This window comes from Aphelocoma coerulescens, chromosome 8 (genome assembly GCF_041296385.1).
Source record: "Aphelocoma coerulescens isolate FSJ_1873_10779 chromosome 8, UR_Acoe_1.0, whole genome shotgun sequence".
Classification (NCBI taxonomy): Eukaryota; Metazoa; Chordata; class Aves; order Passeriformes; family Corvidae; genus Aphelocoma; species Aphelocoma coerulescens.
This window is the reverse complement of record NC_091022.1, coordinates 15,931,913-15,958,793: the sequence shown is the minus strand read 5'-3', so window position 1 is coordinate 15,958,793 and position 26,881 is coordinate 15,931,913. Positions and strand designations below refer to the sequence as shown.

The window sequence follows — 26,881 nt, the reverse complement described above, 5'->3', positions numbered from 1 at the left end:
ACAATACACATTAATCTTTAAGCTGTATGTACTCAGAATAGTTGCTTACATGCATATGTATTTATATATACATGCATTTAAACTTTTTCTCAGACTGTCTTTCTAATTTTATGAATCATAAAAGTACTGTTCCTTAGGGATTCCTGTGAAACTTCTCTACCCCTTACTTGTTCCTCTTGCTCTAGCATAAGAAAATACCCATGATCACTTCTTTGATCAAAAACGTAACTACTTCTGCTACTGAATATATCCAGGAAGACAATTCATTTGGCTTTTTTTTCCCCCAAGCTGAGTGGTTCTGGAACCTGGCTGTGATTAAAGCTGTCTCTTGAGTACATCAGGAAGGTTTTTAACACAGTTTACAGATCAGAGAAAAATGGTGTCTCACTCTGAGAGTCACAGTGATTATGAATTTGGGAATCAACTCAGGGTTTACAGATTATTTAGCCAATAATGATTGATTATCATTTTGTGTCCTCTCAGGTGGAAATCCTTGATGGGGAGACAAAGAAACAGCTATGCTTCCTAGATAAGGTAAAACAAAAATCTGTTTAAAAGGCTAGGTGACTTTTTTAGAAATTACTAGCTTTTCTTAAGTATTGTTTATGAAGTGTATTTCATCGCCTGGTAGCCTTTCCTTGGCCATTTGAAATGATTATGCTAACTTCATACTGACTACAGTGTACTTCAGCCCTTTTCCAGAAGGAGCTTTTGGGCCAAAAGGACAACTTCAGTTGCTTTGCTAAGAGGGTGCCATTTGTGTGGTACTCAGAAGCCATCAAATTGTCACTGCTGTAGTAGTAACTCTTGATCACTGCTAGAGAATCTGCCTCTGAAACAGGTGTCAAAATTTTTTTTTGGTGTCAGTTCTTTGAATCCTTCATACCAAGGCTAGACATCTAGAAATAGTTACATCGTCTAAGTCACATTTCTATTTGGCTTAATAGTCTTCCATCTAGTAGTTGTTTTTCAGAATATGCATCTTATATTTACAATATTTTTGTTGCCTAGGTGGAACCAAATGCTACAATTAGAGAGATCAGATTGATGTTCCATAAATTATGTGAGTATAACTTCCACAGCAGCTTGCATCACATCAAAATATCCATTACATAAATAGGAGAGAAATACATAATTTGAAACACGATAGACACACACATAATGCTGATAACCTGTGCATGAATGTGATCACAGTGAAATTGCAGTTAAATTATTTCATCCTATCCTGATACATCTTTATATTTTTTTTCTGCTGCGTAAATTATCACCTATATTAGTGTTGAATAAATATTTATAAAAACCTTTAACTGAAGTTCAGCTTGTTATATTGTGTTCATTACAGTAGTGGATGATCTAAACTGAACATTGTATATCACACAATTCTGTATGGTCTTACAGATCCTCGGTGGTATCCAGCAAGGCAGTCAATAAAACTTGATCCAAGTAAGTACTTGTGAGGTCTGGAGTAACTAAACTCTGAGCAGGGGCCTGGCATGAGAGGTGTACTTTAGGCTATTAGCACTTAAGAATCAGTTTCCAGCTATGTTAATTAGCACTATGAAGGCTGAAGAGAATCCAGAACAAATACAATTCTTTGGAACTAAACACAGTTCCACCCTGGTGTTTGGTAATTAAGTCAGGAGTTTGCACATTGTTCCAATGCACTTTCTAACTATTGAGCAGCGTTGCTTTCCAGACAGGCAGCACAGGATCTAGATACTCACTTCCCTTAGCTGCAGTGAAATTATCTCCATGATGATGCTCAGCTTGGAGTACCAAAAAGGGCTGTGAGTTTGAGCTATCAATTTACATAATCCTCTGCTGTCAGACAGGAGTTACAGTTCTTTTGAGGGAAGCTAATGCAGAACACATTGCCGTGGACGTAGCAATTGCTGACTGCTGGCTGACTTCATTAATACAGTTGTAGGTATTGCTACTAGAAGCCTCTTACATGGCCTGAGTGCACAAAAGAAAGTCTAATTGCCAAACTGTGTTAATTCATCTTAGCTAAAATGTAGCACTTTCTTCCTTTGCTTTCATTAAAGATAGTTTTATTTAATAAGTCCCTTGAAATTATGCTGATAAAGATTTACTCACTGTGTAAAATCTATCCATGGAAAACAGATATATGATTATCTTGTTTCCTTCTTTGAAGGTCTCCCTTGTCAGATTCCTCTATGAATTTACATAGTGAGACTTGCCATGAGAAAAGGCTGGCCTTCTGGAGATTCCTCCAAATCTAGGCATTAAAAGGTCAGGTTTTGTGAAATCACCTCCTAGCTGGTTGGTTGGGAAAAGAAAGCCAATGAAAATTTCTATAGGAGAGTTTTCCGATCACATCTTATCCTATCCTATCCTCTGTTTGATGATGAGCAATGAGAAGAGCAGAAGAGAGAGGAGAGAGACAGGTGCAGCTGACTAGGAGGTCAGTGTACTATGATAACGGGCATTGACCCATCAACAAATTCTGCTGTTAGCAGCGATGAAGCAAGTCTATTAGACTAGGCAGGCACATAGGATTGAGAATTCTCTTAACTGTTTTGGTGTGAATAGAGGATCCATGCTTATATGTGATTACAGGGATAAATAAAAATTAAGTATGAATATTCTTAGTCTGTTTATTGAGATTCCAATAAACCCACATCACATCAAGGAGTCTCATAGATTGGTTAATGCACCATATAAAGCTGGTATACTACCAAAGTGGACTTGAATTTCACTAAGATGTAATTCTTTCCTTCTCAGAAGGAAAGTCCCTGAGGGATGAAGAAATCCTGCAGCACCTCCCTGTTGGCACAACTGCTACCTTATACTTTAAAGATTTAGGGCCACAGATAGGATGGACTACGGTGAGCTCTGATTCAAGTCTGAGCCATTTTAATGGCTAGTTTTCCATAGTTAATCCTTACATCACTTTTTGTTTCTCTCCAATATTTCTGCATGACGTCTGCTCTGATAGTGGATTCAGGCAATGAATCCTCATTGCTTCAGTTCATTTAATCAGGGAAAGCAGTAACAGTTTGAATGCCTATTTAGTTCCCTGAGAGAGCGGCGGTGCCTGCTGCAGAGTAGGTTGGCTCCACATAACTAAGATGCAGGTTGTAAAATGGATGTCTGCTGCAAAATTATTAGGAACTAGGTATGTAAATGCCTTTGGCAATCTGCTTCACAGGACCTGTGTACCTCCTGAAAAAATTAGGATTATAGTTCTACGAGTTTGTCCTACAAAGAGGCATGGGAGTAACTTCACATGTCAGTACTTGAAGTGACTTCAGCAATAAAATGCATAAAAGTAAGATTAGTTGCTGTCTGCATGTGACTGTGTCCCAGGATGCCAGTGACAGGCTAATGACAGCTGCTAATTTCTGCAACATTAGCAGCCATCCACAAAGACCTTGCATATTTACTGTCTTAGCTCAAATGCAAATTTTATCACAACTCACTTGGCAGGCAACCCAGCACTGCTGTTTGTGCAGTGAGGTGACCAATGACCCTCCCAGCTCTCTAGAAGGTCCTTGCTGCACAGTATTACACTAGTTTCAATGAACAGCACAACGTCAAGGGAAAAGTACCTTGTAATTTAAAGGCATATTTACCATTTATTGGCTATGAGACATTAATAAAATCTTGTGTTGATTACAAATAGCAAGGACAACATTAATAGGAGGTAAAATTTAAAAAGTCAAATGTTCTGCAAGACTGAGTCTTCTCATCATTACTTTGGATGTAATGCTGATAAATCAAGCAGCTATTACTTAATCCAAAAAGACAGGAATACAGGCAAAAACTTCTAATGGCAGTGTAGACTTCAAGACACACGTGCATTAATATATACCAAAATAGTGCAGAGTAACACCAGGCTTCTGTCATTTCATAATCTGTCTTTTACCTTCTGGTCTCCCTGCCCTCCAAGGTACTTCATTCAAATACAAGACAAGAAATACTTCAGTATTATCAAATCAAAAAGATGAACTTCTCATCTGCAAGCAAACCCAGTCTTTGCCAGAGAAAATGCTGATCGTTAAAGAAGTCAATAACCTGACTTTTCTAAATATCAAAATAAAAAAACACATTAGAGAGCTGGGATTGTTTGGGTTTCTTTTTTGTTTGGTTTGTTTTGTTGTTGGGTTTTTGTTTGTTTGTTTTATTTTTTTGTGATAGACATAAAATCAATTTCCCTTATTTCTCCATAAGTGAGGTATGAGCCTGCCTTCCTCACTTAAAGAAGTGTGGAAAATTCAGCTAGTAATATTTGGTCCAAAGTTAACTTCAATTTAAAGTGATATTCCTAAGAAATACACCTTTCTGAAATGAAATCAATTTAGAGAATAGCTTCTTTGGTTTCTCGTATTTTTTTTTTCTTTTTATTTTCCTCTTAGTATTCCAAGTAAAGCTCGTCTGAACATAGAATGAAATTATTGTTTCCCAGGACAACTGCTGTGCTAACTGTTCACACAGATGGGGTCACTGTGAATACTTACGAGCTGTGTTTCCAGTTTAAACAAAATTCATTCAGTAGAAGCAGAACTCCTATTTCTCAAGACAAATTCTTCACCAAATTTCCTTTTAAACCAAAATAAAGCAAGAGTTTTTGAGTGCAAGAGAAGGGTGAGAGCTGCATAAATGTAACATGCATGCATATTTGTCATGATCTCTGGGCTGCCATTATTATCTTTTCATACCTATACTGTGTCTGCTGCACTGGCAATGGCTGTTTGAATGCAACTGAGGCAAATCATTGCAAAATATTTGTGTGCATGGCTACCAGTTTCATAGCCCAAGCCCAAACCTTCTACTCCCTCCCTGCCTCTCTTAATGCCATCCTGGATGCATGGAGGTGTTTATCCCACTGCATTACTTATCACAAAGAAACCAAAGCAAAACCATCATCTAATTCAGCTGTCTAATTATTTTCTCTCTTTTTGCAGGTGTTTTTGATAGAATATACAGGCCCATTGTTCATCTATTTTCTGTTTTATTTCCGCATGACTTTTGTCTATGGACTGGATGAGAGGTTTACATCAAGTCCGCACCCAGTAGTTAAGTAAGTTCGTTTGCAGGCTTGAGCAGTATTTCATGTAGTCTTATTCCAAATGTCTTGCCACACTTGATTTTTTAAGCACTCTTAAATGCTTTTGTCTTGCTGTTTCTAGCTTGGCATGTATCTGCCATTCTTTCCACTACATCAAAAGGTTGATTGAAACAGTATTTGTTCATCGGTTCTCCCGTGGGACTATGCCACTGAGGAATATTGTGAAGGTAAATTGTGTCAGAATCTATCCATAGCTGCTTTTACAAATCCAGCCTAGCCAGCCTGTGCTCTGCCTCTGCACCACAAACTTTTTGTGTGGCTTTTATAGCAGCTCACAGCAAATCTCACCCATAAAGCTGCAGTTCTTTCAGAAGATTTCTTAATGTCACTATTGTATAACCCACATGCTGTCATACTGTTACTATTATAGAAGTGTCATTACTTTTTAGAATTTTAAACCTTCAGCATACCCTTCCTTTTCACTCAGCTAGCTCCTTGGGTGTGAAGGTTTAAGTAACAAGTTAACTTTAAAGGTAGCACAGGCAGGTGCAGTGGTGGGAGAGCTGCTTTTTTTTTTTTTTTAAATTATTTATGTAACAGTCATTGTATATCTGCTTTGCCCCTAAATTTCTCTTCGTTGTTAAGGAACTGTTAATTTACCTTTGATCTGCTGCAAAGCAGCTTAGTTGTTCTACATTTTCTTCTCCACAGGAGCATTCCCTAATGTCACCAGTGCTGTTGTGGCACAGAGCAGGTGTTGGGATGCAGGCTCTGTTTCTTGGGTGTCTGAGAAGTAGAACAGTGACTGCATGGTTATGCATAGGCTGTAGTTATTTTACAAATGTTTGCAACAGAGTACACACTAGTAGTCAAAGGTACACCATATTCTAAGGAAGACCAGAGATTATCAACTGGAAGAGCATTTGGGAATTTTAACATTTGGGATTTAGTCAGTCCCTTGTAATTTGCACCATGGCAGTGATACTTCTAGCAGCTGAAGCTCTACCTTGTGGCTAGCTCCTTACAGCTGTCCAGTGGCTCTGGTCCTTTTGGTGATAGCTTCATGCTTTCAAAAAGGGAAGGTCTGTAGTGGAGCAGTGGCCCTTCAAAAGAACCCTCCCCAGAAATTTATTGAGCTTTCTGCAGCACAGGTTGTTAAAAGGTTCACAGATCTTGTTCTTGACACAACAGATCTTGCAGATCTCTTGTTCTTGACACAAGAGTAGCTAATGCATGCTAAACAGCAGATCAATGAGCAACTTTGCCTTGAAAAAACAGTAAGTGTGATAATTCTTTTTCTCACTGCCATCTCTGACAATACTTGCTCCTTTCAGACCATACAAACTCTTGTTGCTAAAATTGACATTTGTACCAGTCATTCTGATCACTTCCTCTTTTCCATCTTCTCAGGTTGGTGGTGCTTGCTTTCATCTGTAAAGCTGCTCCCAGTTCTTATTCTACCTGCTTAGCAACGCTTGGGTTTGATTTGCTTTTATAATTTCATTGGCCTCAGTGGTGTTACTCCAAAATTGTGCCAGTGTGAAAAATATCACATCGTTTTCAGTTTTTCCATCCCATGCAAGTGGTAGACAAAGCTTCTTGCTTTCAGTGTTTGATCATGTACACAGCAGATACAGATAGCTTATTTCCTAAGTGCAGTGGAATGCTACATGTACAAGAAACACTTTAGTTTCAATAAGCAGAAGTCTGAGATAGGAATTGATGAGAGGTGTGATTTTAATCCTTTTTTCCCAAATGGAACTAGGAATAAATTATGCCCTACAATGGAGCAGCTTCACCAAAAGCAGTGCATACTAACATAGTATAATTTTTTCTAAGATGTGATTTTTCTAGGTATGGACAAGTAGAATACCTGCTTTATCTGAACCTAATAAACAACTCCCTTAGGGTGAATAAGAGAGGGATAAATACAAAAATTGCTTGGAGATAAAGGAACTAATTATAAGAAAGACAATTATGGTTGTGCCAGAAAAGGATCTGTCAGACCTTTAATAATAGGGAAGTATCAGTAGAATTCCTCAAAGATTAGTCTCATGATTGGTCTTTCATGGTCTTTCTTTACCCATGAACATTTTCGTGAGTAAAAAGAAGGGATATCATCACTTTGTAGAAAAACATCTGGAGGAAAGAAAACATTAGATCTAAATAAATACCATTTAAACCAGAAGACAATATAAGAAGACAAACAGAAGGGTACATGCTGGTCATGAATAAACATAGGTAGGACATGAAGAACTAGAGATTGTCAATTGCAGTAAAGAAGACAAAAATCCTAACCATAAATTTGGGAACTTAGGAATAATTTATTTATGAGATCCCTGCAATATCTGAACTTGACCCACAGTATTATAAGAGATTGTTGTAAAGTTTTATTATTCAAGAGTCACAGAAACTCTTTCTTTCAAGCGAGTTTATGAAGGCTGTATGTTCCTATCTGAACCTCACTGGAGGCATTTGTATGAGCAATAAGGATTCAAGTGGCAGCTGGACATTTATAGTGTTACTGCTATAGAGGTCCTTAGCAGTGGTAGACTCCACTCATTTAAAATCTCCTTTTCTTATAACTGAGGAATACTCTTGCAGTAAATCATGTTCTTTGGCTGAATAGTACTTGTTCAGTTTAATTACATGTATTGTTGGGGACTGAGCCACAATAATTAATTTATTTAATTTTACTTTACTGAGATCCATTGCCATATGTTCCATCCTGTGCCAAGCCCTGAAGCTAGGAGAAGGTTTTTCTGAAGATGCCATTCCAAGATTACAAGAAACTATTTCCACCTAAGTTTTTACAGCAGTTATTAAACTGTAAGTGCCGGTTGAAGAAGCTGGTGTTAGGGAGGAAGCAGTAGTTTATGGACAGGACACTACCTATATTGGCCCCCACTGGAATCACTCTTTTGGTTCTGCTGCATTTCCTGGGGGAAAATGAAGTAATCACAGGGAAGTTATTTAATTTTCTGCTCATTTGTCCCACCTGATTTGTAATTACTGGTTAATAATTTGCTCTTTCTCATCAGTTATCTCTTATATAATCTCAGAGCAAGGACATACTATGTGCTTGTACTACAGCAAATGTAAAGGGTGTCCATTTTGTCTGAGGTCTCTGGGCACTGCAGTGGTTCAATTAACCCTGAGAAGAAAGTGGAAATGCAACTGAATGTTTGATACAACTGTTTGTGGCAGATGAGGGGGCACCAGCATTTTCAGAAAAATGCACCATCAGACACTGCAGCCAGCTAGTGCAGGTTGGAGATGCTGAGGTAATCACTTTTCCAGGGTATTATTGCTAGAAATGCAGTTCTGGTATATACAGGGGGGAAAGCCTGCAAAATTCAAAGCAAAAAAAAAAAAGTTAAACCAGTCAGGACAGTAAAAAAGGCAGCCTTGGATGGGATTTTTGCCTGCCTGAGCAGGAAAGGAAGCTGTGAAGGAGAAAGCAGAAACACCTAGAAATGTCTAAGGTATAGGAGCCTAATTGGAAGGCCAATAAAAAGAAAGGACCAGAGAGAGTAAGAGGACCTTTACCAGAAAGAGTAAGAGGATCAGAGTTTTACTCAAAATTGAAAGTAGGATGCAAGGAAAGATAAGGCAAAGAAAAGAGCAGGAGAAGTGGGGAAAGGAAAATAAAGAGCTCAGTTGTGGTCGTGCTGAAGTCCAGGTGATAAACAAACATACCCTAAAACATTAAAAACTGAGGCACTAGGTTGGGTAAAAGAAGACTCAACTGATGAGAGGCAAATGTATGAATTGTCAATGAGGGTTAAAGTCTGTCTGCAGGAGAATGGCACCTAGAGGTCAGAGCACAGAGCAAGAAGAGGAAGGAGCCAAGAAAGGGCCTCCCTCCCACCTATGTATATATAAGGAGGGAGACAATAACATGTCACCAAGATACCAAAGCAGCAACGAGGCAGAAAAAAACCACAGGAGGCAGGGCCAAGGAGACCAAATAAGAGATAAAGATTGTCGTTGTAAGTAGTTTTTTCATGGATTAAGTCTGTGAACAAGCACTGAGATTGGTCAGGAGTGAGTCAGTACATCCATTACTGACAGCTGTGTTATCAGAGTTTAGAGAGTGGAAACTGCATCGCAGGAACACAAGGACAGCAGCAAAAGTGACAAACTGAAGAAATCATAGTGTAAGTGCAGAGGAAAGCATCAGGCAGAAAAAGTTAAGGAATAGACAAGAAAGAAAACTGATGGAGTGAAGGAGGACAGGAGACTGGGCAGAGCAAAATAATAAGCAGAGAAGAGAGGACAGTGCCCAGATCTGGTCTTACAGTCTCAGGGGTCATCAAAACAAGTTTCTCTTTAACATCCAGTCTGTATGCACTTCAACTTTGCCCAAAGGCTTGCCAGACAAGATAAATTTGTTTTCAATCATATGATCATACTTTCTAAAACTGTTTGTAAACTTTAACAGCTCCAAGATATTTTAGAGGGAATCTTAACTCTAGGAGCACTACTTCCTTTCTGTTATTTCCTATTACCTGCTCCCACCTACCACACTTAGTACTGAATACTTGTTGTATTATCAGCAAGTTGAAGGATTGTCCCAATTCATTGTTATCAACAGTCCTTGCAGTGAATATTGGCCTAAAAGATTGTACTAAAACAAAGAAAAATTGCCTGTTTTTCAGAACTGCTTATATTACTGGGGATTTGCAGCTTGGCTTGCATATTACATCAATCATCCTCTTTACACTCCTCCTTGTAAGTAGCAAAACAACCCTCAATGATTTAAGTATTTATGTATGTACTTTGTGTACTAGTACTTATCACATGTAAACTTTTTTTTTAATAGCTTACGGGAAAAAACAGATAAATTTTGCTGTGATCATGTTTCTGGTAGGTTTCTTGCTCTTTCTACAAAATGCTAAAATATCTTGCTTTATTTCTTCTCTCATATGAGTGGAGGAGTGAGTAGGATAAGCAGATACTTAGAACTTGAACATTTGGGATGTACTACTAAAGTTGACCACTTGCATGCAGAACAGGTAAATCTGTCTGTTTTTAACATGATTTTGTACACAAAGGAATATTTTGATTCAGTATCCATTCCAAGACTAGGATATTTATCTGCTGGGATGATCTCTCATAATCTTTAAAAGTTTGTGACACTGTGTTTAAAAGCCAGTGAGTTTTGTGAACTGTTTATTGAGTGTTAAGAATCACAACAGATCATAAATCTCAGAGAACTAGACAACTAAGGAAGTATGTTGCTGATAATTTCCAGTGATAGAGTTTCATTTTGCTGAGCTTCAGAACCTATTTTCCTTATGAATCAAAATTCTTCAGTCACTGTTCATTCTGACAATTCCTAGGAACATTTCACACATGCAGAAGCAATGCTACTGTAGCCAATAAAGATGTACCTTCGTACAAAGATTTTTCCTATGTATGTGTAACTTGTTTAGAACATCAGCTGTTCACTTGCTTTGACAAACGAATCATCAGTGACTGCAGGATCCCAAAGCAGCTTCCCAAAGCAGCAGATTATGTGAGGTCATAATCTATTCACATTTTATAGAGAGACTCCACAACTGAAAGCACAGAGCTGGAAATAAAACTCAGGAGCTTGAGCCACTAGTCATTTACTTTAATAGTTATGCATTGCAGACACTGGAGACTGTCGATAATCATATAAATGGGTCATTTCAATACTCTCTCTTCATAATTGATTGGGGGAGCATTCTTTAAAACCAGTGAAGGAAGCTGGGTCAATTACATTTCATGATTCATATCAATTATACTCCAAAGAAGAAAACTTACTTAGAGACCAAACTGTATCTTCCTTGGGATTTTAATAACTTTGGAGAAACCAAGACTATCCAAATAATTTTTAGATGTTTTTAAAGGCATAAGAATGATCAAAAGATAAAGCAAGTCTCTCCCAAGTTTACTTCTATCCCCTGTGGTTTATTTAGCTTTCAAGGGGATTATGTAAGTAGTAAATTTGATCTTTTGGACATGGAGTCCACATTTTCTGAAAAATATAAATATATAACAGAGTATAATATGGACTCATATTTGAATGGAGATGTTTCATCATTCTGTCAGCAGTCTTGGTTAGGGATATTTATGATGTTTATAATAGATGATTTTCTTTCTCTTAAATATTTTAAAAGACCCCAGGAAATAACAAAAGAAAGAAAAACAAGTAGAAGGGAAGAACATTTTTAACTCTGTCATACTTTTTCTTGCAGCTGTGTGAAGCTGGAAATTTTTCCATTCATGTTGCACTCAGTGACCTCCGGAGAAATGGTAAAAACTGCATCATCATTTTTCAGTTTTACAGCCAGTCAGTACTCCTTCAGTTACTCTGCTTCAGGAAAGACCTGATCCTGGGGGGTGTTGATACCCCTCAGCTGACTGCTGTGGGAGCACAGGTTGCTCAGCACTGTAAAGATTGGCTTCTAAGGGAAATCAGACAGTGCAAGGAATCCGACATCACACTGTTGAACAGCACTTCTTATCTTACTGTAACCTTTATTGTTTTGGGCCGGGTTGTGTTGGGGGAGCAGTTCCATTGGTTCAAAGTTCCACACTGCCAGTGCCAAAGGAAACAGTGCTGGTGCAAGTTATGTTTTGGTGAGCAAGGGAAAGTTCCCTCACAGTTATCCTATTCCTTCTTGTGAGTCCAGAGGACATCCAGTCTTCCCACGTCCTGTTTGTCCCTCTGGCAGTCATGAGACGCAGAAGTAGGCAGAGTTGGGTTGTCTTTACAGGAAACAATATATTTAGGAGTATGAATATTTTGTGATTTGTTTTCTAATCTATAGGATCCAAAACCCGTAAGATCCCATATCCAACAAAGAATCCTTTCACATGGCTGTTTTTCTTTGTATCTTGCCCTAACTATACATATGAGGTATGTATTTTCAAACAAGATGTTCAGATTTTAGTTTTGCTAAATATATTCTTGTTTCTTTTAGAATGTTTAACATGGAAGAAACCTCTGAAACCATTCAGCTCAATACATTTCCCCTCCTTCCCTAAACCCCATGAAATCAGATTGTGGACAGGAATTTGTCTGCTCTTCCTCCCATGCCTTGAGTCAGTACTGATGTGACTAACCTTACACACACAGCCCTGACCCTGGGCCAGTGCTGCTGTGTGGCTGCTAGATAAGACAGATACACTGTAAAGTGGGCAAATTTTACAACCAGGAACAGAGAGATTGCCACTGGACATGTGTTGCAATGAGGGGATGGAGGTGTCTGGTAAGAGCCTAGCAATATCACTACAGGCAGGAAGACAGTGGTCAGACAAATAGAAGATGTTGTGATAGAGAAAATAAGCCGAAGTCTTCTTCCCCATTTTCCTAAGTTATGCAACCACTTGTGTTGGTGGTGACCGCTTTAGAAGCTGGAATCAGTTTATCATTTCATATTCCTTAATCAGGAGCTAAACTCCTGAGTTCAAAAGCAGATAAAGTCAGTGCAACTCAGTCTAATGTTCATTCTTTCACAGAAGGACAGTGTCAGGTTTTAAATTCAGTGGAGATTAACAAATGTTAATGAGAACAGCATTGGGCCTTGGACTATAGAAAGTTACTATTCCTAATACTGATGGAGGTCTGACAAATACAAATTAGGCAGAGAAACAGAAAGGACACTGTTTTAATGCTTAAAATTTTGTCATTGTAATAGCTATGGAAGCAAATATAAAGGTTTTGTTTGTGGTAATAAGGCACTGTTCACCTTTTTGGCTAAAGGTTATTAACGGTAGAAATTGATCTGGCTGACCTTGATTTTTTTATTTACCTATACTAGGACAAGGTTATTTTGATCAATAGAGAGATAAATGCAAATGCTGTCACCAGAAATATTTTAAATTTCCTTGGCCAAAACAGGTGGGGACCTGGATCAGTTTCACTATCATGACTCAGTGTGTTCCAGGTGAGTAATGTTTTGGTACTTCAACCTGAAGTGATGTCAGCAACAAGGGCATGTTTTAAATCTGATAATGAAATGTATCTTTTTTTCCCTTCCTTCCAGTGGGGTTGTTCACCTTGCTTTGCTTCATTCAGATGACAATCTGGGCAAAGGATAAACACTGCACCTACCTACGAGAATTCAAGGATTATCCAAGTCACAGAATGCCAATTATTCCCTTTTTGTTGTAAGAAAAGAAGGCTTAATTTGAATATTGCAAAGAACTTCAAGAAGAAAAACCTCAAAAATGTCCTGCCAAATAAATGAATTAATTAAAAGGATTTTGGTGCATGTTGAATCTCCACTGCTAAGGGAAATTGTATGCACTTGAAAGCTACACTTCCTTACATTCAAGAATTCTCAACTCAGAAGCACCTTGAAAAATAAGGCTTCGTTGCACAGCTTCAAAAGAAAGCCCCTGCAGTTTTCTGTAACCTGACTTAGATTTTTCTGTACTAGTCTATTTAGATTGATGGATCAGAAATACTGAGAAGTCTGTGCTGAAAAGCAGCTCCAAATTTAGTGGTGGCATTCTGCAAGACAGAAGTACAGTGGAACGAGGACACACCAGCTAACTACTAGAGCTCAGTTCAGCCAGCATGGCCAGCTGGCCTCAATACAGTTGCATGATCTGCCTTCTTTGACTTGAAGAGAGTGTGCTGCCTGGAGGCAGGTGCTTTGTAACAGATAACATTACCAAAGAATATGAATGGTTCTTGGGATAAGGAAATAGGCAATATCTCAAAAACCCTAATTTGCCAAAAGCATCTGAAATAAGAAGTATTTATAGTATTTGTGAATGAAATATCCTGTGCTGGGGGTTTTGTTCATTTTTGGTCTTCTTCATTAGTAAATTGCGTGCTAGTAAATAAGATTCAGAAGCAATCTAACTTATGCCATATCTTTGATATCTGGCCTGTTTTGATATAACATCTCCTTATGATACTAATGGACCTTTTACCTAGCATTTTACATCAGGCTTCTCTGAATAGTTTTTAATACACTTTGTAAATACATGAGGTGACTGTGAGTCCTCTGAATGCTCTTCCTCTTTTCGGAGCCAGGGAGAAAAATCAGCTTCATTTTGGACTTCCTGTGTTTTCTTTGTCACAGGATGTTCTGTGGGACTTAGTTGGGTTTTGTGTAAATCTAGTAAAAAAAGGCTATTGAAATCTATCTGAATGACATTTTAAAGAAGCTATTTTAGAATATGAAGTGAATGCATAGATACTGTTTTGTTTCATAATTAATTTATTTATCTTTAATAGATGTATAGAAAGATTTTTGCAACTATTTGTAAGGGTGAAATATACAATAAATTGTAGACTATATTTTAAAACCAGTTGAAATAATTATGGCAAAAAAGAGAAGGCTACAGCTGGTTGCTGAAGTTTCATAATATTTCGTACAGTACAAAGCAAGAGTGTCCTTATAAAAAAAATCTACATCAATTGAAGAAAAAAATCTTTCAGCGCAAAAATACATGACCCAGATTTTAATTCTCTATAACATATTTTAGAGAAGATTTCTTAGAAATGGTTAGATCTGGTAGATAACTGAAGCAATACATCATTATGAATTTGTTTTCAGTATTGTTTTTCTACTAGTTAAACTGTGAACCAGAGGAAAGAGCTAAATGTCAAATGATTTCCCACTGAGTGCAGTGTGGAGTACAAGCAGGTTGAAATTTTCCTTCCGAGGAGGTAGAAAGCATATACCCTATTCACACTTTACACCCACCTAATGTCCAGTCACAGGAAAGAGGAAAAATTTGGTCTTGTTTAGTAACACAGATATCTTTCCAGGTCTCTACAAGAAAACCAAACTTTTGGCAGATTTGGACATACTCTCTTTCTTTTATCTCCATTTTGACATTTGGCCTCTATTTGAGGCAACTTGAAGATGAGTATGAGATCATTTTAATTAATTTTTTTTTAAAGCGAGTTTACTGTCTGGGTCTGAGATCTGAATTAATTCTTTTCATTCTTGCTGAGATAACCGTCTGTTCTCACTGGCAGTCTGGTGAGACAGTGAAGCAATTTCCCAGGACTAGTTTCATCAGCCAGCACTGTTCTGACCTTGATAGTCCTGTGCACTCAGCATGGCAGGAATCTGCTTCTAAGCTGGGCAATGCTCTCTGTGTTGGGACCTGTCTGCTGACTCGTTGACATAAGGGTTAAACAAGAAAAATCTGCCAGCCTGGAAGTACCAAGATGGAGAATCCATCTTTGATTTTATTTATATGTCAACAAGGAGGAATGACACTTCTCTTCTTGTTTCTTATAATGGGCTTAATATTAGAGGAAGATTTTATTCTATAGCAAGGACCTGCCTTTGACACTGTCAGCATGTAGTGTTACTGGTAGAGCAGTAGAAGTTGGCTGTTGCTAGGGCTGTTGTTGAGAGCACAATGCTCAGAAAGGTGCAAAAAATCAGTGTAATACTGAGTATGGAACCTTTGCTTTACCCTTGCTCTGCTCTGGTATGGCACATGTTTGCACTGTGCACACACTAAGCCTGGAGATTATAGGAGTAGTCTATGCAACTGCCTGCTGGTGCAGAGCAGGGGACACCTTTGCTTCTCGGCTGGCTCCAGCTGCACGTGGATGCAAAGGAATTTCCTCATCCTCCATCTGCTGTTTAGCAAAGTTCACAAAAACCTGTACAAGGAAAGCAGAAAATGTCACCATGTCTTCAACTGAGATGAGTAAGTGGAATGACTGCTCTGCAGGAAACAGAATGAAAGGGGAATCCACAGGCGTCAGCTGAACTGAGGCACTGCGTTATCAGCTTGGATCATGAGTTCCTCCTTTATTTTGATAAACTTCCTTGCAACTTCCTTCCTTGCAACATCCTTCCTTTGGATGTACTTGCTTGCAACTAAAATCCTACTTTTTCTAAAGGAGGAGATGGCTTCAGTCAGGTTGTCATGGTTTGCACAGCATGAGTTTGGTTGTGATAGGAAAGAGGAGACAGATTATTTTAGTAGGAAGGTGAAAGGGAGCCAGGAGCGTCTCTGGCAATCCCACCAAAACCAGCTTTGCATATGTGGACCCTTAGTTACTTAGGAAAGCAGGCAGATGGGGCCAATACCCTCTAGCAAGTAGCTGTTTTGAAAACTCCCAGTGGACTTCCCAGGTTTTGTGTGTCTAATTGCTTCTCACAGTATCTTTGACACAACACAGTCCAAACCTCTTATTTAAAATAAAATGCTATTCTCAGCTCAGTCTCATTCCAAATTGCTGACCTTGCTCAGACTGCTGCTCCTGAAGGAATGGGTTGTGTGACTTCTGTCACCTGGGAAACGCTGTTTTACCAGCTTTCACATGGCACCTATTTACACAGGGAATAAATTATTGATTCATACTGATACACCCTTCTTGATGAGAGGCCTGGGAATCTTCTCTGAGAAAGAGGTGTGAGGTAATTTTCTACTCCAAACAATTTGATCCTTCAGTTGTGTAGATACATCCCCATTATGTTGCCTGATTCTCACCAGACAGGCTTTCTCATGGACGGTTTACTTTTTACTCACCTGATCTAACGTTGTTTGAGACACAGAATATTCTTCAATATGCAAATTTTCCTTATTGGAGATTATTAATCGAAAAATCTTAGCCAGAGAGGAAGAGCAAATCTGATACTGCAGCATGTTGTAGTGTTTCTCTCTCTGTAAACTCCCTGGAAAGTTGATGCGTATGAATTGCTCAGCAGGAGCAGTATCTGGAGGCAGCCCAGACTTTGGAGATTTGATTTTCAGGGTGACAATGTAGCCATCTCCAAACCTGGGAAGGACATGTGGATTTAGGAGTTGGATGAAGAGGTGGTTTCATCATTCAGGAAGGAAATTAGTTTTCTGCAGCTATGAAAACAGTAACAGTATCTGAGATATACTGCATAACATCCAGCTTTTTAGGAAGCCCTGTATTTGTCCTGCAGAAGTGGTATGTAGCATAACAGAGTTGAAATGAGATCTGGTCAGATTGTCTAATGTACGACAGAGCTGCACCCAGAAATAGGTCTGGTTAAACATTGAATTGCTTGTATTAAGAATGGTACATGTCACATACACTAAGTATTTCCATTAAAAACCACCATAAAAATATTCTACTTACTTGTATTTTAGCTCCTGAATTGTGCCTAGGCATTTGAAGGTACCTTGTACCATGATGGCCAAACGAGTACAGAGGGCTTCACATTCTTCCATACTTTGAAAATAGAGAACAGATATTTGAGATAAACACCAGCAGATGAACTTCAGCTGCTTTTGGATTCTGAATTCTAACTATTTTTACCTGTGTGAGGTTAGAACCACTGCTCGCCCATCTCTGAGCACGCCAACAATAGAGTCCCACAGGAGGCGCCGCGACTGAGGATCCATTCCGGTGGTTGGTTCATCCTGTAATGGAAATGTTAAGACAATCAGAATCAGATAAAAAGGGGAAAATTTGTTTAGAATCAAGTCAATTTTTGGACCATAGCATATAATTGCTTCTCCGCAGTAACCTCTGCCTTGAGAAAGCACACACACCTTGAGAAGCGCAGGAGTGAGTGGGTACCGAGGGACTTCTTGGCACAAAGCAGTAAGGAAACAATTACAAGGACCTGCAGGTAAGAATACAATGCTGTCTGTGTAGGGCATAGCTACAGGGAAGGGAGTGCCTTTTCTGGGCAACAATGAATTCTCACCAAGTAGTCTTACTTGCATAAACATATAGGACATTGCTCAATCCAAGAAACCAGTGAAGTCACTCTGATTTACACCAGCTAAGGATCTGATCCTGCATAAATCAGCTAACCCAGTAAGTAACAAAAAATGTAAAAAAAATCTAGGGTAGAAAAATTTTCATTGAACATCTTGTCTTAAGAAATTATGAGAAAGCACTTTATCTGACTGTTTACTACATACAGGCAGAATACATGTAAAGGCATATTAAATGGTACAAGGAACCATGCTACTACAATGTATTAAAACACTTCTTCATAGATTTTACAAAAGTGACTGACAAAAAGTCATAGACATACAAATTAAGGTGGTAGAATATAATCTAAATAAAGATTTTTTGTAGTAATTTCATATAGAATTTCTCTTTTGATATGCAATTATCTGATCACTTATTTGGCAAGAACTACATTTCAGCGTTTGTATAGTTTAGTATAATTTGTATAATTTATTCCAAAGATATTAAAGGCTGCAAAAGGGTAGCTACCTTCCTCCGTTCTTCTGGATAAAGCAGCCAGGTTTATATGTTGGAAGATCATCTTTTACATCAGTGGCTACACTCTGCCAAGAAAAGGCAGACTGAAACTAAACAATGGTTTAAATTCAGATTTTTCTGAATTATAGATTTTTTCTCAACACATTGAGAAAAATGTTGAAGGTCTTTCTTTTGCAATCACTTGCAATCCATTGGAGACATAGTTATGCATCCCAGTCTATGCCAGAAATAACTCAAAATTACACTGAAATAGCTGTAAGCTGCGGGCAGAAAGGAGCTTGCAAGGCCTTTGTAGCTCTTCAGCATGTAGTGTTACGAGATGTTATATTGAACTAGCCCAGGGCTGTATTTCCATGACACTTACTAGCAAGACGAGTGGTGGGCAGCCTATCAGGGCAATGGCAGTGGAGAGCTTGCGCTTGTTGCCACCACTGTAGGTCCCTGCCAGGTGGTCTGCGTACATAGGAAGTCCCAGCTTCTGGATGCCCCATTCAGCAACCTGTGAGAAAGGCCATCTATTTCACACAGCAGCTAATGCATAACAGACAGGATTGCTGATACATCCCTCTTCTGGTAGAAGCATGACAGTCCCCTGGGTTTTAGCACATTCCTTTTAGAACTGGACCCGGGAAGTACAAAATATTTATGATGATGATGATGATGGGACTTCTGACTACCTGAGCGAAAGCCATAAAGCAGCCTCAGCTGTAGACTTCTATCTGTGCAATGATTTAAATTATTTTCTTCTGGAATCTTCTTCATGTTTTCTTTCCTATACGTACACAGCTTTAAAGACAAGAGCAAAACAGAATCCGTTGCCATTCTGAGTCACAGGAATTGCATCTTTAGCCTTCCACTGTTGGTGCCACGGATTTGCAAGTACCATTAATGCCTGGGAACCTGTGTTTGATAGTGTGGTCTTGTTACTTAACTGTCCAAATGACAGAAACCACTCCCAGGACTTCAATACACAGAATAACAAGTCCACTTTGGAAATTCTGGCCCTTGGCATGTTAAGAGCACAGTTAATCATCACAAATATCAGTGTAGCTATCAAAAGCAAGACTACTTTACCCTCTTGATTTCTTCTGCTGGAACCCCCCGCAAGCGTGCATATAGGTAGAGGTGTTCTCGTCCTGTGAGCAGGTCATCAATGGCATCAAACTGAGGACAGTACCCCATGTTTTGGTGGACTTTAGAAATGTGGGTCAATATACTAGGGAAACAAAGAAAAGAGTTGTAGTTCTGTAATACTAGCTCTAAGACAGAGAAGAACAGTTCGAATAAAATCTATTTTCTGGGGCAACAACTCTTGTAAGAGGAGAATTAATTCTTCCTGATAAAATGTCCAACTAAAATACCTGTCTGTACATAAGAGCAAGGAGTATATTGTTGCCTTAAGTCAGATCAGTCCTGGTTAAAAGTGTAAGCCCATTTCCCCTCAACCATTTTCTTGTTAAAGTATAGGCTAACTTAATGAGAAGGTCTTTAAAAAGCCACCCAGGTCTTATTTTTTTAAAACAGTGTTTATTTCTAGAAGAAAAAAAGCAGTTATTTCAACTCAGAGTGTGGTCACTAGCAACGGACAGGACACAAGGCTAGCACTTTGATGGTAGTAGGAAAAGTACAAAATCACAGAATGGGGGCTCTGGAGGTTATCTTGTCCACTGACCCTGCTCGGGCAGAGTCACCTAGAAAAGGGTGCTGGCAACGAGAAAGTTATTGTTCAACTCACACCAATGGACAAACAATCAAATCCCAACTACACCTAACAAGCCAAGGCACACATCCTGCAAGTAAACTAATATAAGTGCATACCAGATCACACTGTAATAACTTATGACATTATGCCAGCACTGTGTAAACAAAGAAACAGCCAGAGAAAAATCCCAAAGCTCAGATCAAAATACCCTGATGGATGGGTTATCTTATGTTTGGGAACTCTTGCCACTAGATGTGATTGCCTTGTCCCACTGTTAGCATTACTACAACTTTCCCACAGATTTTACAAGAGTGTTAAAGGTATCGAATGCAGTTGTGTGTTAGCTGTGATCTCGGTGCCATAGAGCTGCTGGATCATTGAGAGGGTGATCTGGACAGTTCGATGCTGGTAAATGGACTGTCACAGGGGTTTTTTTAAGGTACTTACCTATTGCCAGCCACTACAGCATCTCCAGATGTCACATCAGTATCTCCAGTCAGCATTTTGAATGTTGTTGTTTTGCCAGCGCCATTCACTCCCAAAAGGCCAAAGCACTAAATTGCAAAAGTTATCATATTCTTTAATATTTCCAACTTGCAAATCAGCAGGGGCATAAAATCTGAACTGATTCATGGAATGTAATCTAGTGTTATTGAACAACCTACCTCTCCGGGATGGATGCCAACACAGAGTCTGTCCACTGCAGGCTTGCGTTGACCTGCATAAATCTATATTGATGGAGGGAGGAAAAAAAAGGAAAGTTCCTATTTCAAGACATCTACAGAAATTAAAATCATCTGAACTTTTTAGTTTAATGCTATTGGGGTAAGGCAACTTTAGAGACAGGAGTAAATATTTGTTTCACTCTTCTCAAAATACTACCTTGGTCAGTTCTTGTAATTTTAAGATATCATTTGTGTTTCCTCCATTCATAATTCTTTTTCTTTCTTCTGCAACATCCTCGTCTTCATTAATAATAGGTGACATGGCAGTCTCAGCAAACCTGGAAAACCCCAAGATACTGAGCTGCCCTGGCTGCAGTTAGAATAACAGTGTAAAACAGTGGCTAATCTGCTGCCAAAAATGTGACTGGTGGAAGCAGTGGGGTTGAAACATCACAATGTGACATTGGCTTGAGTATTCCTGCTGTTGGGAGAAGCTTTGACCTTTAAAGTTAATCTCTAAATGCTAAAAAAGGAGGAAATGGCTTGCTCAAAAGAACATGCCTTGTCAGTCACTGATATGACAATAACCTGCCCCTTGGCCACAGCTTTCACTATTTGGCTACTCTCAGTAGCTAGTGATGGTTCTTCTACCGAAGTTGAAGTTTTGAGTAGATCTCTTTGCAAGACAGTATTTTTATAATTGTACCAATTGTTGCTCTTGTTGGCAATCTTGAACAGGAGTGAATGACCCACTCACAGCCGGTAGGTGGCTGTTTTCATCAAGGGAGAGGCACATTTGTAAAGCAAAGAGGGGAAGTTCACAGAATGTCCAGGATACAGCTGTTCTGTGCCATAGACTAGAATTGCTGTCTCGGGATGTCAGGCTAGTACCTCATAGTACTAGCTAGTAGCTAGCCTGACTGGTACTGAGGACACTACTGAGGAAACTTTCCTGGTAATTTTATAATCTCATATTATAGTGTCTTAAACTAAAAAATTACATTAAAATCTTAATTCAAGGGAATTAATTTCTTTAATAAAATATTCTTAAATACTCTTAAGATAATGCAGATTTGTAAATACTTTCTTGAATCAGGATATCAATAAATTAAGATCAGCTAAGTAAATAGAAAGCAAAAAAGGCTACAAATTTAGAGAAAAATTAAGAACAAAAAGAAAAAAGGAAGGATATAGAGAATAATGAAGATAGTCATCCTTTTAATAAAGGAACATTAATAGAACTTTTAGACATACCATCTTGTGGAGAACAAACGGCGTTGCATAAGGAGATTCAGAATGAAGAACACAACTCCTTGAAGAGCCATGGCAACCAGGTTCTTTCCAACGAAGTCCCACTGAAAGGGATCAGAAACATGCTCCTCACCTTTGGAGAAAGAGCACCAGAAAGGAAGGTGAAATACTGCTGAAAAACCCCTCTGCTTCTCAGAACAAAAAGCATAATGATAATGATTTACTGTATTTTATTTGCTCATGACCAGGCAATGGTTTTAATTTCCCAGTCTTAGAAAGATTCTTAACAAAATGCATTCCAAGTTCAGCTGCTGCACGGGAGTAAAAATAAATATAATCTCTCCGAATACACACTAATTTGGATATCATTACACAAAACTTGCATGGATTATGTGAAAAGACACACATGTTATGAGTAAAAACAGATGAGTCCTGCTGCATGACTGTTCTTTTAATAAGTTATCTGATATCAAAGACAACCATATCCCAAGAGAATGCATTTGAAGAACAACAGTTGCTTTAAACATTAACTGAGGTATTCAAATGAAATGAAAAAATAAATCCTCCTGTAATGATTTAAGGTCTTCCAAACAAAGGATAAAAAGACACCAGAGCCTGACACTGAATGAATGGGTTCATTTCCAGAGTAGACTATTGGTTGGGCCATAGACTTCTGGCAGCACTATCAGAATCTGTGATTCCTTCAGAGAGGGTGAACTTTCATATTCCTCATCCATCTGATGCTGGAAGAGGTGAAAATTTCAGAAACCTCTACTACTTTTCTGAGTTAATCCTTCCAAACATCTCATCCAAGGTCAGGACATGTGACCCTGCTGTAACTTGTTTCTTATTGGCTTTACTTACCAAACCTTGCATATATTTCAGTCACAGCTTGGTTCATGGCCAAGTCAATGAGTCCACGGCCCAAGCAAAAATGTGGGAGGACAAGCAGCACATTTTTCAATGTTTTATTAAACTTTAGCAAAGACTGTAAGAAACAGAAACAACATAATCTGTTTAAATCAGACCTGTTTAAGAAAACATAGCAACCTAAGTGAAAAGTTTTTTGTCATGTCAGAGAAACTGGATGTTTTGTTCTTAAAACAGAGAAAACAGAGTACTTACCAAGTTACACTCAAAGCAACATAAAACACAATCAGCAGAATCCTGGCATACACTGCACCAGGCAAGGTGCTTGTGAAAAACTGGCAATGGGGGGAGAAATTAGTCTTTGTAATGAAGTATTTCCCTATGTAGCAGAGGTAAAGGAATTCTGGTGGTAATATGTAAAGCTGGTATGGGGCTGTGTTTTGGATTTACACTGAAAACAGGGTTGATAACACAACAGGGATGTTATTTTACAGGGATGTTTAGCTATTTCTGAGCAGCACTTGCAGAGACAATGCCTTTTCTGTGCCTTACCTTACCCCCCTAGCAGGGAGGCTGGGGGTGCACAAGGAGTTGGGAGGGGACACAGCTTGGACAGCTGACCCCAACTGACCCAAGGGATATCCCAGACCATATGGAGTCATGCTAAGCACATAAAGTTGGGAGAAGAAGAAGAAAGAGGGGAATGTTCCGTTACAGCATTTGTCTTCCAAAGTCATCATTATGTGTGATGGAGCCTCGCTTCCCTGGAGACGGCTGAACATCTGCCTGCCGATGGGAAGGGGTGAATGAATTCCTTGTGTTGCTTGGCTTGTGTGTGCAGCTTTTGCTTTATCTGTTAAACTGTCTTTATTTCAACCTATGAGTTTTCTCACTTTTAATTGTCTGATTCTCTACCCCATTCCATGAGGTGGGGAAGTGGATTGCAGAGTGAGTGAGTGAGTGGCCGTGTGGTGCTTGGTTGACGGGATTAAGCCGTGACAATAGTCAGGGCTGCCACAATACTGACAAGTGCTGGTGTCTGGGCATAACTACACAGAGGGTGTTGGTGCAATGTGGAGATGCCCGAAAGAGAGTTAAGTGTCAGCAGCAGTTGAGCTGCATCAGCACTGAATCCTCAGAAGGGCCATCTTCCCTATGGAGATAGTGGCTGCAACAGAGACATGTTTTCAGAGGTAATCATGCTGCCCTGATGTCCTGTAGTCTGAATGGCACTAGATTGAACCCTGTGCTATCAAGAACCATAGCTGTGAATGCAGGACAAGCAGAGACAGAAAGTACTGTCAAATTGGCCCTTGAAAACATATATTTAACCCAGATCTGTTTCTCCTTTGCAGCAAATAAAAATGCTTGATCAGCACAGTGTTTGAAAATGCACTATCAGTAATGATAGCTAATTGGTCTGATGTCAGATTGGGTGTCAGACATAGTGGCCAGAGCTTCAACAACTGTGGACGCAATAGCATACGAGCACTGTGGGGTGCATACTATCCTGTGAGATAGTAGTACATACAAGCCAACAGCACTTTGTAAACTGATCTCTTAGCCTTTCTAAGAAGTAATTTTGGCACTTGCTGTATTCTGTCACCTTTCTGTTGGTGTTAAATAATTTTCAGGCAATTCTCAAAATGCTATGATAAGCAGAACATCTCCTCTAACACAATAACTACCAGGAGTAAGTGCTACCATCTACATCTTCCCATACAACACAAGCTGCAGAAGAAAGTACAAAGTGCCATGTCTTGACCTTCCCAACTGTGAAAGTATACAGAAGTTTGCTTGTAGGTATAAAAAACACTCAATGTCATTCCTTGTGTGTGCAGCCCTAGATATTAATTTCTCTGAGTCACTTCTCTGGGTTACTCTGCTCACCTGTACCTGCAGTTACTCAGCAAGTTTCTCACTTGTTTGCTGCCAGAAAAAATGGCAAGGTAGAGAAGGACAGTTACTGCTAGGGATGTCTATGCTTGGATGTTCTTTGCACACCTCTTTAAATCCAGAGATAATGAAAACATGTATCGAGCATGGCCAAGTTTTGGTAATGGGGGGGCCACAGGGGTGGCTTCTCTGAGAAGCTGCTGGAAGCTTCTCTCATGTCCAGCAGAGCCAATCCCTGGCAGCTCCCAAGATGAATGTGCTGCTGGCCAAGGCTGGGTCAATTAGGAATGGTGGTAATGCCTCTGTGATAATATACTTTAGAAGAAATCAACCCAAAAATTGATTCTGCAATTATAATTGCAGCCAGAGAAGGACAGGGTGAGAATATGTGAGAGGAACAACTACGCAGACACCCAGGTCAGTGGAGAAGGAGGGGGAGGAGGTGCTCCAGCTGCTGGAGCTGAGATTCCTCTGCAAGCCATGGTGATGACCATGGCAAGGCAGCTGTGCCCCTGCCATTCATGGGGTCCACGGGGATGCAGAGATCCACCTGCAGCCCATGGAAGAGACCCATGCTAGAGCAGGTGGATGCCTGAGAGGAGGCTGTGACCCATGGAGAGAGGAGTCCATGCTGGAGCAGCCTGTCCTTGAGGGATTGCACCCTGTGGAAGAGTGACCCATGCTGCAGCAGTCTGGGAAGGTCTGTTGCCTGTGGGATAGACTCACATTGCAGAAGTTTGCAGAGAACTGTTGCTCATGAGATGGACTCACGTTGGAGAAGTTCATGGAGAACTGTCTCCTGTGGAAGTGACCCGACAGTGGAGGAAGGACTCCTCTGCCTAAGTAGTGGGAGAAACAACTGGTGATGGACTGACCATAACCCCCATTCCCTATCTCACTGCGCTACCCAGGGAGGAGGTAGAGTTGGAAAGAAGGGAAGGCTGAGGAGAAGGTGATTTTTTCAGATCTTATTTTACTTCTCATTATCCTGCTCTGATTTTTTTAATAATAAATTCAACTAGTATCCCTAATATTTGCCCATATTTGGTGAGTGATCTCTCCCAGTCCTTAACTCATGAAGCCTTCATTATATTTCTCTCCCCTGTGGAGGAGCATGAGAGAGAGGTTTTGGTGGGTTCCTGGCATCCAGCCAGCATCAACCCAGCATCAACCCACTGCAAAACATTACTTACCGGGTTATTTTCAAATAATTCCAGGATGAATGTAATGGCACTGCTGTTGATTCCCACAAAGAGATTAATACAAGACAATGCAACATAAGCAGTGCTGGGGATACTGAAGAAAGAAGAAGCAGGGTACATCATGGGAATTACTGCCCATCTGCGTGCAAGAAACAGAAAAAACTGTAACTTCTCAGTATTATCATGTCAGTTGGCCTAAAGAGAATGCAAAGCTGAGCTTTCTTCCCATCCGAAGTGTAACAAAATGGTGTAACCAACCAGCAATCCACCACAGTATTTTCTCCCTGATTACTACATATAATTTTTTATGCTTAGTGGTTTTTTTATTATTATTAAAATTATTATTATTAAAATTCTGGGCAATAGACACTGCTAAAATTGAGTAAACTTAATGCTAGCAGGGTGGCTATCACCCCAGGTATCCTTGCACATTTCAGTGGATTGTACACCAAGAAGGAGAAACAAAGAAATGCTGAATGCTGAAAGATACTTTAGTATTGACTGTGAATGTGGCAAATGAACAACCACTAAATTCCTACACAATGTACAAGGAAGAAAGCAGCAAACTGAACAAATATATTTTCCTGTATGGGTCGCATTTAATACTTAAAAATGCAAGGCAGGAAGTGACTAAAGAATCTCTTTTGCAGCATGTGGCCAGACAGACTCTGTAAATATCCCATAGAAGAATCCAGTTTTTAACCTGTTTTGGATCCACTCAGTGCTATTCTTCAAAGCTGGATTCCACTAATTACTGAGCTCAGTAACAGGAAATCACTTCGATGTGAAAGACAGGGCCCACCTGCAGGAATAACCTTGAACACTCACCCATACAGGAGCAGCAAGGCAACGAGCACAGGGAGATTGGTCGGAGAGGTGTATGCTTTCTTGTTGAATCCAGTGAATATAGCCACAACCATTCCAGCACTCAGTGCATAATTCACCTGCCACAGCACAAGGTGTAAGACCTGAGAAGGGCTGCAAACATATCCAGATCCTACATATCATTCCACAAGGATTTTATATTGAGGAACATCAGAATTTGAGTTAGACTAGTCACACTGAACCTTTTGGATAGGTCCCTGC

The 26,881-nt window shown here is 39.5% G+C and overlaps 2 protein-coding genes across 2 annotated transcripts in view; one reads left to right on the top strand and one right to left on the bottom strand.

Moving 5' to 3' along the window:
• Positions 1 to 453: 453 nt before the first annotated feature.
• Positions 454 to 14,184, top strand: LOC138113871 (very-long-chain enoyl-CoA reductase-like). Its single transcript, XM_069022713.1, has 12 exons — positions 454 to 534; positions 1,012 to 1,063; positions 1,399 to 1,443; positions 2,746 to 2,849; positions 4,929 to 5,044; positions 5,154 to 5,259; positions 9,694 to 9,766; positions 9,858 to 9,901; positions 11,260 to 11,317; positions 11,836 to 11,924; positions 12,909 to 12,954; positions 13,054 to 14,184. Exons 1-12 carry the CDS (start codon positions 454 to 456, stop codon positions 13,179 to 13,181), a joined length of 942 nt encoding a protein of 313 aa, XP_068878814.1. The 3' UTR covers positions 13,182 to 14,184.
• Positions 14,185 to 15,330: 1,146 nt separating this feature from the next.
• ABCA4 (ATP binding cassette subfamily A member 4) overlaps positions 15,331 to 26,881 on the bottom strand; it is a 71,675-nt gene continuing 60,124 nt past the window's right edge. Inside the window, exons 38-50 of the mRNA XM_069022710.1 lie at positions 26,624 to 26,739; positions 25,787 to 25,934; positions 22,692 to 22,815; positions 21,831 to 21,960; positions 20,794 to 20,914; positions 20,577 to 20,639; positions 20,359 to 20,465; positions 19,284 to 19,425; positions 18,574 to 18,708; positions 17,286 to 17,389; positions 17,106 to 17,198; positions 16,526 to 16,775; positions 15,331 to 15,650 (exon numbers count right to left, since the gene is read on the bottom strand). Of these exons, the coding sequence (XP_068878811.1) occupies positions 15,528 to 15,650; positions 16,526 to 16,775; positions 17,106 to 17,198; positions 17,286 to 17,389; positions 18,574 to 18,708; positions 19,284 to 19,425; positions 20,359 to 20,465; positions 20,577 to 20,639; positions 20,794 to 20,914; positions 21,831 to 21,960; positions 22,692 to 22,815; positions 25,787 to 25,934; positions 26,624 to 26,739 (1,656 nt within the window). The 3' untranslated portion in view covers positions 15,331 to 15,527. The remainder of the gene's footprint in view (positions 15,651 to 16,525; positions 16,776 to 17,105; positions 17,199 to 17,285; positions 17,390 to 18,573; positions 18,709 to 19,283; positions 19,426 to 20,358; positions 20,466 to 20,576; positions 20,640 to 20,793; positions 20,915 to 21,830; positions 21,961 to 22,691; positions 22,816 to 25,786; positions 25,935 to 26,623; positions 26,740 to 26,881) is intronic.